Below are 13,615 nucleotides of genomic sequence, written 5' to 3' on the forward strand. Positions count from 1 at the left end.
AAGTATTCAGAGGAGAGGACATGCATAAACAGATCCCTCTTTCCGGCAATGGTTTGTTTGTTTTGTTTCTTTCCAACCTCCTCCTCCGATCGCCTGCAGAATGACGAACCAAAACATCGCTGTGCTACTGACCGCACGTTCTTTGCCTTCTTCTACAGCTGCGATCTCACCCTCTCGGCACCGCCACCCAGGCCCGTCCGGACGGTGAAGCCCTTGAAGTAACCCTCGAGCGCCTCGACCGTGCCCGGGCCCTCGGTCAGGCGCACGGCGACGCCGACGTGTCCGTCGGGCCGCACGACCACCACGGCGCCCTCATCGCCGGTTAAGCCGACCTTGGCGTGAGCCGAGGCCTTCGCGTCCAGCACCTTCATGTCCCGGCGGTCGTCGGCGTAGACGCGCGCCGAGTAGTCGCGGAACAGGGCGGGTAGGTCGGAGATCTCGATGTCAGGCCGCTTGGCGGCGAGGACCAGCGCGAGCGAGAAGAACCGCGAGTGCGGGTTGTCCATGTCGTGGTGGTTGTCGCGCTGACGGTCCTCGCACCCGAACCGCGTGTAGAACGAGTCCGGCGCCGTGAGGTGCTCGGCGAAGTCGGCCAGCGCCTTGTGGGCGCCCTGCTTAGGCGACTGGGACAGCCCGGCGTAGATGAACAGACGGAACGAGCCGTTGAACGGGATCTGGTTCTCGAGGTGCACCACGTTGGCATCGACTACGCGGGTGACATTCGAGGGCGGCATGATCCGGCCAGGCCGCAGTTTGGGGCTGTCGGTGATGATGAGCGGGTGCTGGAAGGGGTGCTCGGCCGAGTGGTTGAAGATGTTGGGGTTGTACGCCACGCCGAAGCCCGAGGTGAACTCGCAGTTGGCCTTGAACATTTCCACGAATTCGTTCTTGTGCTGGCCCGCGTCGTGCTTGTGGGCGTCGTCCACCTCCGAGGCAGTGGGCTGCCGTGTCGAGAAGAGAGCGGCGTACTTGTTGTCGAAATTGAGGAGCGTCTCGGCGATGAAGCGCCGCTCGACTTCGTATGTGGACAGGATGTCCCGTGAGGCGAAGCCGGATTCCACCAAGTGCATTTTCCATGCAAAGTTGATGGCGTCGTGGAAGGCCGTGTTCATGCCCTGCCCGGCCTTGGGGGAGTGGGTATGGCACACGTCACCGCCCATGAAGACGCGGTGGTCCAGCGTGTATTTGTCGGCGATGCCTTGCCCGATCGGGTAGACCGAGTACCATTCCACGCGGTCCCAGATGCAGTAGTACGGCTGGAAGATGCGCTTGGCAGCAGCCTGCACTTGTTCCACAGTGGCTGTCTTCCGGGGTGAGAAGTCAGGGTCTGTGGAGCTGGCGATCTGGATATAGAGTCTGACCATGTTGTTCTCGCGGGGGATAACCATGATACTCCCATGATCGGAGTGAATTGTGCACTTCATCTTGATGTCGGGGAAGTTGGTGCGGACAACACCATCCATCACCCCCCACACGTGGGAGATGGGGTCTTTGTGTCGGATTTGAACACCCAGCTGTTCGCGAACAAAGCTCCGGGCCCCCTCGCCACTGAAGAGATATTTTGCTCGAACAGTGTCGGTGACGTTGCTGTCCAGGTTCTTCAGGTCCACCTCAACAGGATACTCCGGGTTCTTGTGATTGGTCTCGAATCTCGTGATGGTCCACGGCCTCTGGACCTTGGTACCGTTCTTCTCGAGATCCTCAATGAGGACCCGCTCGATCAAACCTTGGTGAAGAAGAGCCGTGAATGGATATCGGGCGTCCAGGAACTCCGGACAGCTGGCCCAAGTACCCGTCCTCTCGATCTTCCCACCAGGGACAGGATCCCAGAATGCCACTTCAAAGACTCGTGCGGGATCATGGGCCATAATCTTCCGTTTCAGCCCCATGTTTTGGAGAATTTCAAGTGACCGTGGCTGAATGCCATCGGCTCGTCCGGTTGCTGTTGGGACGGGTCGGTTGTCGATGTGTCTGACTTTGTAACCCCATCGTGAGAGTGATACTGAAAGCAATAAACCCACGGGACCGGCACCGATGATTACAATATCGTACAAGGGTATCTCTGAAGGCATTTTGAGGTAGTGTGGGGAAGATGGGAGGACAAGAAGCGGAGGCGCCGTCAAGGTACAACTTGGGTCAAGGCAGACAAGCAGCGCACTTTCAAGCTCTGTTTGGGATTGTTGCACAGAGGGCGAGGTTGATGATTATGAGAAAGAGAAATGGGGAAGAAGAGTGTCAATTTATTTGAAGTCGATCCCACAGACACAATGCTCGGCTTCGGACCATGGCAGATATCTGGAGGCCCGGCCCACGGGGCCAATACAGGTCTTGAGATCAAGCGAAGAGAATGGCCGTTTCCGAACCAGTCACCGAAACGGTTGCCGCTGGCAGCGATTAGAGCTGGAGGTGGATTTGTGGGCGTATGGAGAAGGAGGGCAAGCTGAGGGTGTTATTCCGAACTGGTCCAGATCCCCTTCCTGGGGGGGTCTTTTGATTTGATCAACCACCATCCAGGCATTAGCGACACTTGGAAGGCCCGGGTGGCGGCCATCGAGGACGTTGTTTGGAGCGCTGGCAACGTCATGGAGGATGCAGAAAGGTCAGACAGCGGCATGAGCGGTAGTCCCCCGCAGAGTCGGATATGAATATCGGCAATCTCGACTGGTCACGTGCATCTGACGCGCCAGGGGTTGATGGTACACGTGATCAGAGTTAAGCGCCTTGGCAGAGTGCGACCTTCTTTCGACTTCAGACACACAGCTGAGGTTCCCTCCTTTTATCACGATCATGTGTGCACATGAGTAGCAGAGTGAGTGGTAGGTGAAGTGATTGGGAGAGGGAGACTCTTGTGCATACCTAGGTATCTTCTTCGGGCTGCATGAGATTCTATACGCCACAAGCATTGTGACAGGCAACCCGTGTAATGGTTCATACTTGACCCGGGAAAGAGGAACGTTGCTGTGCACATCTGTCTGTCGGGAGGTATCAATAATGAAGCAGATCAGGGCCAACAGAGTCCAGGCTGATGTGGATGACAGCAGGGTATTGAGGATGAAGTGAGCTGAAAGTGAACTGAGAGTGAGTTGAGTTGAAGAGTTTGCTTGTGGCTACACCGCCCAATACCTGAATTGGACAACAAAATGATGGCCACCTGCACAGCCAGCACGTGCCTGGACATGACTTGGCGTGACCTCGTCGTCGCCTTCGGAACCGGGTCGCAAAAACAATCCTCCGATATAACTTGGCACGATGCCATTGATCGCACCGGCAGCGATATCATTCAGACCAAATTCAACTCACCACACAATCTTCATCTCATCCACAACACTCATTTTAATCGCCTCTGCAGGTCGGTCGCGGCGTCAATCTTTTTTCATCCCTCTCACCGTCCACGTCTTTGCTTTCGTGTTCCGACCCTGTCGAGACTCTTGTATTGTCTGCATTATGTCCTGATCGTGTTACTGTGCTTTCTCACTTCTCACTTCTGCACCTGTCCTTTCTTTTCTTTCTTTCTTTTCGCGTTGCTTGTTCCATCCATCATCATGGACATTACGCGTCGTCGCAACTTGAATGCGACAATCCCTTCGCCCTTGCTCAACAACCTGAACCGAGTGGAGGACCTTGGTTGTTTTGATGAAGAGGAATGTCGCTTCTTCCTGCGAGAAGTTGGCGAGCGCGTCGTGCCTGTCTATCCCTTTTCCTTCGGCATGGAAGAGGTGTATAGCTTGATCATCGAGCGATATGGATATGCCGGCCTTCCTGACGTGACAAGCGTTCTGCAAGACCTCCTCGAAGACGAGCGAACCGCATCTGGCTTGGGAGACGATGGCGACGTCTGGCGCTCGTGGCGTCACAGTTGGAGACACCGAAATGTAAACTGCTCGCCCCTTTGCTGAAGTGAATGACACTAACATTGCTCACCAGGATGACGCTCTCAACCCCTTTATCCCTAAGGTGGGAAGCTTTGTCCTGCAGCAACCCACCCAGCAGCACATTCGTCAACTGAAGGCAAAGAATTTTGTCCACCGAAGCGAACAAGCCCAAAGACTAGAGCGAGCCCGTCAGGCTGAAGAGGCTGGAAAAAGAAAAGCGTTGGTCGAGATCTCTCCGAACCAGAACAGAAGAATCGAGTCTCGTCCCCGCGAGACCCTCACCAAACCTGTAAAGGCAGATGAAGAGAACTCGTATCGGCTTCCTGCTACCACATATTCCCATCAGAGAACCAGAACTTTGTTGGCATCAGAGCATGGGTCGTCGCCACCACCGCTGGAGCAAGTGACGACCAAGCATAGTGGCTCGCACGGCGCCCAACTGTCAGCAAGTGGCTCTTCGCAGCAAGAATTCATTGAAGTGGATCTTTCATTGGCCGATGCAGACGTCGATCCAGCTCTCTTGGTCTCCTTCGAGATGCTCTCACCCGGTCAGTCGACTTCGGAACAAAGCCCCACCCTGAGAGGCGGGCAAGGCGAAATCGTCACTCTTCAACAGATCAACTCCACTCAAGATACCAAGTCCAGCAAAGAACACAATGTCCAGGGAAACAGCTCACCACTGTCGTGTGTGGCATCTGTTCCAACCCGCGTTGGTTCTTGTGAGACACACGGGAGTCAAGGCATGACCATGACAGAGGCTTCGAGCCCACCAACCTCTTCCGGTCACATCGAGCCCTCCAAAGAGGCGAGCAAAGCCGACAAACAAGAACCTGTAGAGCACCACAAGTCAGCAGAGAAACAGCGCAAACTATCGGACGGTCTCAAACATTTCGCCAGACGCCCCCTGGGTGACGGTCTCGACCCGAGCAAGAGAACACGCGCTGCCAATCGACAAGCAAGAGTGTTTGATGGGACCATTTGGCTGCCAAAGGTTCGCAAGCGGCACTCGTCACACATCAATCTTCCTGCCGATGAAGAGGCTGTGGTGGAGGAGAGGAAGAGATCGATTGTGCGACGCAGCCTCACCCCGGTCTGGCAGAAACGCGATTCTTCTCGCAACAGTTGGATGGAAATTTTGCGGAACTTGTTTCGGACCGAATCGACTTCTAGCCAAGCCAAACAGTCCAGAGCTGAGAGTATCTCGATCCAAATTCATCCCACACTGCCGGATGTGATCACGTCCTCAAACAATCAGACCATCATCACTGCCACCCCCATTCCCGTTGAGCACGAACACAAATCATCTCCACTGGGCCTTGACGGAACCGTCGAGTCGACATCCATCATGGACTGCAACAAGCCTCTGCCGCTCAGTCCTGGCGAAATCGTCCGCTCTCTCTCGGCTCACCCAGTGATGCCTCGCGGCTACCAAACCAACTCTGCAACCCTCAACGGTGCTGTTACTTTAGCAGACCCCAACAATGACTCTCAAGCGCTGGCTGCTGCTCATCGCATCAAGCGCAAAGATGTCCCTGTCAAACATCATCTCTCGCCTGTTCGCGAGGTCAAGGACACATCTGCCGCACACGCCGCTGAGCCTCAGAAGATAGAACAGCCACCGCTCTCGTAAGGAGTCTTTCCAAAGTTTAGGTGATTGGTGACGGGAGCTGATTAGTTGCGAACAAGGGCGATCACGTACTCTAGCATTGCTAATATGAATCCATTCCTGGACCATCCTGCCAATGATATTCCTGTCACTCTTCCTGCTGTCTCTGCACCGGAGCCTCTCTTTGCCATCCGTGGAGAAATGCCTGCGCACCTTCGTGGCTTTCCACCCAATGTCCCTGAAGATATTGCCTTCTCCATCCGTCAACAGTTCCCAAACTACTGTCTGCCACAACCTCGTCCAGCACCCTCTGAGCACCAGCCCTCGAAGTCACGCATCTTGTTGACACCGATCAAGAACTTCATGAACAAGCGAAGTGACCCTGAGGAGGTGATGACACAAGGGACACCCACCCCAGGCCAGAAGAAGAAACGCAAGAACAGTTTACAGAAGTTTAGTGATTTCTTGAAACACCCCTTCATGGTGAGTTTGCTCACGACCGCGATCACGACATTCCGAACATTGTTTTTATATACCAGAAAAGAGGAGAATTCTGGCTAATTTGGATGAAAACCAGTCTCAACCACCCACCGACACGGAAAAAGTCGACAAATGGATGATTGAAAGTGCCGCTGCCACCGCGCCTCGCTCGCCCGTGTCTCTCGAACCCGCCACGCAAGCCCGCATCCTCGGAGACATCGAACTGTTCCTGGTCACGGCGACGAACAACTTCCTCGTGCACGAGGCCAACGCCGCGCGTCTCGACGCCGAAATCGTCTGGCGCTTCAGCCGCGACTGGAAGGCCCGTGGTCTGCGGCCCGTAGTCGAGTTCCTCTACGACTGCCGCACGCAGTACCATCTCGTGCTGGCCAACATGCACAGCGTCCAATTCTCCGCCACGTGCGAGCGGTCCTTCTACCTGCGCGACTCCGGCATGGAGGCGTGGGGCGCCATCGTGGCAGACCTGGCCGTGCACGCGTTCTGCCTCCCCGACGACGTCGTCGTCCGCCACCTCTACGCCCTCCCGCAGGTGCTGCGCATGCTGCGGGCCCCCGAGTCGGCTCTCGCCACCGCCCGAGGCCTTCAGCTGCAGACCTCGGCCAAGATCAACGAGCGCCTGGCCACGGACCGCGCCCGCAAGGCCGCCCGGGGTCCGTTGGCCGTCCGCGTGCCCCAATATGGGGACGGGCTGTTCCACCGGCGCGACATCAGCGTCGGCTCGGAGGAGGATGTGTTTGGGGGGCTCGAGGCCGTCGTGGCCAACATGTCGGCGCGGGCGTCGCTTGTTGGCATGCGACGCTAGACGGAGCTGGCCTGGTCGTTCGCAAGGGCGATCAGACCGGCGTCCTCTAGACGTCAACCGGTTTCTTGTCTTGTGGGGGTTGTTCTTCTTCGTTTCGTGTCAAATGAACATGTTCATCGTGCGGCGGCTGTGAAGGGGAGGGCCGTGCCGTGCCGTGCTGAGTGAGCGTCCTGTCGCCATTTCTCAATGGCAGAAACGTGTGTGTCTTGTCTTTTTTTCTCGATCTTGGGAAAAGGTGTTGTTGGCGCAGGGTGGCGGCGGCCCGAAATCGCCAAAACAATGTCTTGAATACAAAAAAAAAAGAAAGAAAGCCAGGTGGTTCCCTTGTTCCATTGTTCCATTATCTCTCTCTGTGTGTATGTGAATCTACCTCGCTGTCGTCGACCCTGCTCATCGCGATCCCATTCCGACTCGCAATAGCGGCCGCTGCACATGTGTCGACGACGTTGTCCACGTACCTCGTCGTCGCCGTGGTATGCCGGCTCCATCGCTCTCGCCACTCCAGTGACCACAACGACGCCCTCTTCACAATTGTCCTGTTACTAGCCAGCTCGCCTGAAGCTGCCGTATCTCATATTAGCCGGCCGGATCTGCCTCGTCCAGCCTGTTTCTCATGCGTGCGTGAGCTCCATCGGTATTTGTCCTCTCAACATAAGGGGAGGCGAGCGAGAATACTGTACATCTGAGCAGTGCCCGCCCGTTTCCTCGTGTCGTTTTCTGCGCGGTGGTCGGTGGTCGGCGGTCGGCCTCCCTCTCACACGCACATCATCCGTTGCGTGGCGTGCAGGGAGGGCCGATGGGCTCAGTGCCTGCCAGCTACTCTCCTCAGCTGGCTCTGGTCTGAGCAGCAGCGAGTTAAGGGTGATAAGCGAGGGAGCGACAACTGAGTACCCTGACTCATCTTGGCTGTGATAGAGGACTCCCCCGTCAATAGATATCTTAATGACTGATGAAGATAGAGTGCCCCTTCGCACTGACATGGAGGAACCCCTTCGACGGATAGAGCTGAACCATAGGTATTCTTAGTGATCACGTCTTTGCTCACCAGGGTGGCACTTGAAGGTACATGGAGAGAGATGTACAGGCGTTGTTAGTCGAGAGCCGCACTATTGTTATGAATCCAGCATAGCGCGTGGTATCACGTGCATCCACCACAGAGGTCGATAGCTGCCTTCAGGCATTCCACTTTACTAGATTAGGACTAGTCTACTAGTGCATAGCTAGACGACGTCCCGGTGCAGAAAGTTCAGTCTTACAGTTTGCTCCCGCGAAGAACATGCCGTGTACAAGTACACTCGTGGAACGTACGGCCTGGTGCAATAGCCAAGCTCAATGAGAGAAGGATCACAAGTAGAATACAACAAAGGAACAGGAGAAATAGGGAGAGATCGGCATGTCAAACAAATTCATTTTCTCTCCGACTCCTGATCCAAAATGCTCGTGTCTTCATGCCCGATCTATGTACTCTCACATGCCCATACGCTTATGAGAACCCAGCGTCTCGTCCGGGATCTAATCCTGCTTGATCTTCAAAATCCACGAAGCCAGATAATGCAGCCAATCCTGTATAACACCGCACGCATTCTTCCACGAGCGGCTTCAACACCTGGTCCACTTTGCCACTTACACCTGCGTGCTTTTTGAATACGCCCACCATGTTTGGCCGATATTCGGTCAAAAAAGAGCGGGCGAGATATTGAATCTGCTCGTTCTGAACACCTCTGGAGAGGAACGTGGAGAGAAGAAGGCGGAGGGTTGATGACAAGAGGACATAGTACGTGCGGAGGGCGGATGCGACCGAATCCGGACCATAACTATTCGCTTCACCTGTGTCGGTAGAGGTGGAAGAAATCGAGATGCCGAGATCGGGGTCTGCTCGTAAGAGGTTGGAGTCGCGAACAGCAGACATAAGGCCTGCATCGAGGAGAGCTCCTGCGCCGTCTCGCGTGCGTGAGATCTGCAGAAGGAGAAACATGCGTGCTTCGAAGACGGACAGAAGGTAACGTCGATCTGTTGATGGGACGCGTTAGTAAGGGAATAACAGGCAGGATCTGACTTGGTCTGAGTGAGGGAACCTACAAAGTGGCTCCGAGCTCTGAAACTCTGCCGCGACGTGCTTCAGAGGGTCGACTAGGATCTCTAATACGTTGGCCTTGACGAATGAATCGAGAACGAAGTTAGACTTCTCTGAGCGAGCCAGCGAAGTAAGACATGACAGAACATTGAAGGCGTTAAGCCTACAAGCATCCACACCGTCTTCCGCATCATCGCACAAGATTTGCACGACGCGTTGGCTTGCTGATCGGATACAGTCCATACTGTTACGTCTTGCTTTAGCGTCTGCATCTGAAACATCGCCTGTAGAGGATGTAATGCGACCCAGGTACTGCGAGCAAATGCTGTAGAATATCGTCCTGATGGGTGTGTTCGAGTTGGATGCCGCAATGCCTTCAACAGAGGCACGGAAGACTTGAAACAACTTCTCTGTGATAAGATTACTCATTTGTGTGTTTCCGAGGTCTGTTTGAGAGAGGGAGAAAAGCAAGGCATCAGCGGCACGCGCTAGCTCCACTACCTCTTCTCGTCCATCGACGATAAAGACATCGAGTTTGGGAAGCATGACCTGTAGTACACGCAAGATAAATTGCGCCCTGGGTGTGGCTTCCATGGGACATCCCTCGATGATGGCGATGAGCATTTCCACATATTCATGTAACGCATCGCCTCTGGCCTTATGGGCCAGGATAGACCGGTTTCGAGCTTCGATCCTGGCCAATATAGTGTCGGCTTCGTCGATCAAAATTTGCTCGTCGATTTTGCTGCTGCTCGGTGTTGTTGCCTGGTTTCGCATAATATCGGCCCGGTAAGCATTGAGATACTCGCGGATCACCTTGATATCGTAAAGGCTGGGCTGACTCTCGGTGGCCTCGGTCAAGTAGATCTCAAAGTCAACTCCCACGTAGAATTGAGGGTCCAAATCTAGATCGACGGAAAGGTCAAGCTCGAGGAAGTCAAAAAGAGCGAATACATCAGGATTGGTAATGATACTGCCGTCCATGTTTGTGGTCTTGCCTTGCAGAGTAGACAAGATCTGTCGCAGAGTTGTCGACAATCCGTCCTGCACCGCTGCCCGAATTTCAGTGGCAGTGTAATTGTACAGAGACGCTCGAAAGGTGAGAAACTCGGTCAGAGCTTCAGCTGATGTGGTATACCAGAAGGCTGGCTGAAGCACACTATTGCCGTCCCAAAGAGTTTGCTGATGTACGATTGGTAGGCTCATGTACAAAGATTGTAAGAATCGAAAACGGCGGAGTTGGCCTACAACGATTGCAGTTGATATCGACGACGACCATAGGTGTCTCAGAACACGCAAAGCGGCTGCTTTCATGTGTATCAGCCAGGATGACATGATACCAGCCTCATCATCAGGGTAATCCTGGGCCAGATCAATAATGGAGTTGAAAACAGCAGTTGCTGCGTCGATGGAGTCGGACAGGGTCAAGCGTTCACCCAACCTAGCAAAACCTATCAGGAGGTGTGCAACGTTCGGGAGATCGGGCTGCGTTTCGAGGCATGCATTGAAAAAGGCCAAGATACCGTCTTTAAGGAGGTAGCTGACAGACTCGAATCCTTCCTCAAGCTCCCGGACATCGAACTGCAGCCTTACAGACAGATTTTTTGCAATCGACGCCAGCTCAAAGGTCGGGTCTGGACCTAACATATCCACAACCCTCCGCGTTCGGCCGAGTGTAGGATCGCTGGCCAGGAAATGATTGTTGAGCTTCGGGGAGCTGGAGAGCTTTTGTAGCAGAGCCAGAGCGCGAAGTGCGAGCTCAGAGTGCCCCGTAGCGGCAAACTGGCAAAGATTGAGCACGGTCTCCGGGTTCGCAGCCAAGCTATCTTCTAGGCCGTTCAGATTTGGCCGAGCAAGTGGGCCGTCTTGTGCTGACTGGGATTGCACCAGTGGTCTTACTATGTCGAAATAAGTTGGCTGCAGGTCAAGAACACGATTGACGATGTCAATAGAACGTTGTAGGCTGAGGAGCAAGGGCGAATCCGGAAGAGCCGCTTCTGCAGTCTCGCCAGACACGCGGAGGGTTTCCATTAACGGCTTCGTCATCTCACTGCTGAGGATCCACTGCATAAGCCTCGCAAACGGACTGCGTTGAGCATATGAAGCTGCCTCCGGCATCTCTTGAAGAGCATCATGTGCGGATGTCGTACGGTCAAGCATCGCCACATAGTCTTCATTGAACCCCTCGAGGCCGACCGCCACGAATTCGAGACAGTGAAATAAACCAATTGATCGTTGAAGCTCATCAGTAACTTCTAGGAGCGCCTTGGCAAAGACTTGGCCGCATACGAAGTCGATGTAAGGTGCTATTCCGGGGGCCCTGTACGACGCCCCGAGATCTTTGGGAAATGGAAGCAGATCAGTCCCGAGCCCCGTAGAAGGCAAAGAGACAACCAGGTCGCGTAGGAACACGACAAAGGCGTCGTACTGGTCAAATGACATCGCTATCGAATTGAGGGTACTCTGTAAGTTCAGCAACGTTGGCTTGGGAGGTGATATCGTTTTGCTAGCGGCAGATCGAGCCCTATCGTGGCTGTTTGCGGCCCACTCGTCGACGATCTGCCACAATGTGGCGGCAGTTTGAGCAGTTTTGTCGGTGAGTAGCGCGTCCAGTGCAGCAAAAACACTTGCTCTTAAATAGCTCGGCACTGGACCCGAACTTAAGACCAGCAGAGCTTGCGGGAAAGCTGGAGTTACGCTTTGTAGAATGTACTGGCGTGTACCACTGGGCTGTCGACTGAGGTGTGCGAGCAAGCGGAGATAACAGGATAGCATGACAGGACTCTCCACCTCATTCATGTCCGTGGCCGGGATTTTCTGAACATTGGGGAGTTGGGATGTGACAGGACGTTCATGAACCTTCTGTGCGTAGAGTTCCAATTCGGCAAAGATTTGCTGATAATTCATCGAAGGGTTGCGTCTGCCTCGTGTTGAAGCAGGCTGTGAGTCGTCCAGCAAAAATTTGTGGGCAGCTTCCGCGCACTCTTTCTCTTCCGAGATCGAGCATAAGAGCTCGCAGAAAGCGCTCACTCTCGGCACTGTTTGTCTCCGGGATGCCCACTGCAAGAAGCCATACAAGTTACTGTCGGGGTCCTCCCACCACTGCTCAGCAGCCTCAGGTCTGCCCTCAAAAGCGAACGAGATGAGGATAAGGAAGCATTCCAGATGGAGTTTGCTGACGCTCGTGCCTTGATTAGCAGGTGGTAAGCCTTCTTGCATTGCCGTCAATTGATTCAACCGCTGGTCATCTTCTTCGGTCCTCAGTTTTCGAATTGAGTCCGGCATATTGGAAATGAAGGCCTCGGTAAAATTCTCGAGAGACTGCATGAATTCCAAGCGAAAGTAGGGGGATGTCTGTTCGCCTTCGAGCGTGAAACCCGCAGTATCGCTGAGAAGTAGAGCCACCAACTCCTGCCTAGCTGGATGCCGCCAGACATCTGAATTGGTGCTGGTACATATTGCCAGCATGAGTTCCAAGGCATCCTCTTTCAATGCCGCCTTGACTGCATTTGCTCGCTTGTCCGCTCCTGCGTCCTGGTCGGATAAGTCGCGGAATTGCCCGCTGTATTCAACAGTCCACCAGAGACTCAAGACCGCCTGGAAAGGTCTGATAGGAGCTGAGGAAGCATCTTGTGGCAGTGTCCCAAACACAGAGTCGAGGGAGGCAGTACTCTCTTGGGAAAGATGGCTCCCCGGAGAACCATATTGCCGAAATGCCGCGGAAAATGCGGGCAGATAGTGGACGAGATTGAGGTCAAGGCGGTTCCAGCGTGGCAGTACACCGTGGAGCTTTCGCAGATCTTCCTGGTTGGTATAGTCCCCTTGGAACAAATACGCGAGAATACAAGCAAGTGCCTCATGCTGTTTGAACAGACTGTCTCGCTGAAATTCTAAGGTTGCATAAAACTCGGGGCCCCGTGGACCACCTAGAACCGCTTTACTCTGCAGTGCGTCCGCAACCTTGGCTTGTAATTTTTCAATATCCTCCAAGGTCCCCAAGCATTTTCTGGTGAAGATTGACCCGTTGCTGGGAACACCACCATCAACCTCCAACACCTGGGCGACGGTGGTCTCAAAGACTCGTCTGAAGCCATCACCTGGTTCCAAACCGAGCGATTGTTGGAGAGTAATTCGGAGGGACTGAAGGAGGAGGTCTCTGCCGTTGTGAAATTTGCTCACTGCGTCCATCACAAAGGATTCCGCTGTGGTGTTGATATCGGTCTGGCTTTGGATAAGCAGTCGTCCAGCCTCAATTTCGTCCAGGTCAAGGGTGGTTGCAATAGCACGGCTGATGTGTTTGAATTCATCATTGACGGCATATTCCTGGTCGTCGACGTTGATTTTCCCTAAATACGAATCAGTGAGCCGAACGCGAGAAAGGGGCCAGGTAATATCACACCGTTATTGTAGGCATCTCGATCAGCACTCGTGGGTGTGCTTTTGTCCAGCAACTTCCTGAAGTCCTGGATGCTGTCCTCTAGTTCCTGCCATAGGCGGTCGATGTTGGCCAGTCGGGTTTCGGTGAAGGCGACAAGGTCAGCATGGAGACCTTGTAGACGCGAGAGACTGTCCATGCTGAGTGTAGGGGCACAGAGGTCATCTGGAAGGGAGAAACGCGCAGGGAACTTGTTGGCTTGCGGCACGTTTCCTGCGCGTCTCCAAAAAAAAGTCGAAGCGCGATCGCAGTTATTACGCCTGTCGCAACTTCCCAATCAGGTTAGCGCTGCCAAGCTCGCAGCACGCCTCGCTTTCACCATCTG

At 54.2% G+C, this 13,615-nt stretch overlaps 3 protein-coding genes across 3 annotated transcripts; 1 reads left to right on the plus strand and 2 right to left on the minus strand.

The window, feature by feature from the left end:
• Positions 1–152: 152 nt before the first annotated feature.
• AYL99_02039 (hypothetical protein) lies at positions 153–2,072 on the minus strand (the record flags this gene model as incomplete). The annotated part of the gene is made up of 1 exon (XM_018833555.1): positions 153–2,072. One exon carries the CDS (start codon positions 2,070–2,072, stop codon positions 153–155), a length of 1,920 nt encoding a protein of 639 aa, XP_018696179.1.
• A 1,470-nt stretch (positions 2,073–3,542) lies between these two features.
• Positions 3,543–6,781, plus strand: AYL99_02040 (hypothetical protein; the record flags this gene model as incomplete). Its single annotated transcript, XM_018833556.1, has 4 exons — positions 3,543–3,872; positions 3,925–5,498; positions 5,559–5,961; positions 6,056–6,781. 4 exons carry the CDS (start codon positions 3,543–3,545, stop codon positions 6,779–6,781), a joined length of 3,033 nt encoding a protein of 1,010 aa, XP_018696180.1.
• Positions 6,782–8,264: 1,483 nt separating this feature from the next.
• AYL99_02041 (hypothetical protein) lies at positions 8,265–13,429 on the minus strand (the record flags this gene model as incomplete). The annotated part of the gene is made up of 3 exons (XM_018833557.1): positions 8,265–8,791; positions 8,861–13,201; positions 13,255–13,429. The coding sequence occupies 3 exons, from the start codon at positions 13,427–13,429 to the stop codon at positions 8,265–8,267; spliced, it is 5,043 nt and encodes a 1,680-aa protein (XP_018696181.1).
• Between the last annotated feature and the right edge of the window lie 186 nt (positions 13,430–13,615).

Source organism: Fonsecaea erecta, assembly GCF_001651985.1.
Source record: "Fonsecaea erecta strain CBS 125763 chromosome Unknown Scaff2, whole genome shotgun sequence".
In the NCBI taxonomy this organism is placed as follows: Eukaryota; Fungi; Ascomycota; class Eurotiomycetes; order Chaetothyriales; family Herpotrichiellaceae; genus Fonsecaea; species Fonsecaea erecta.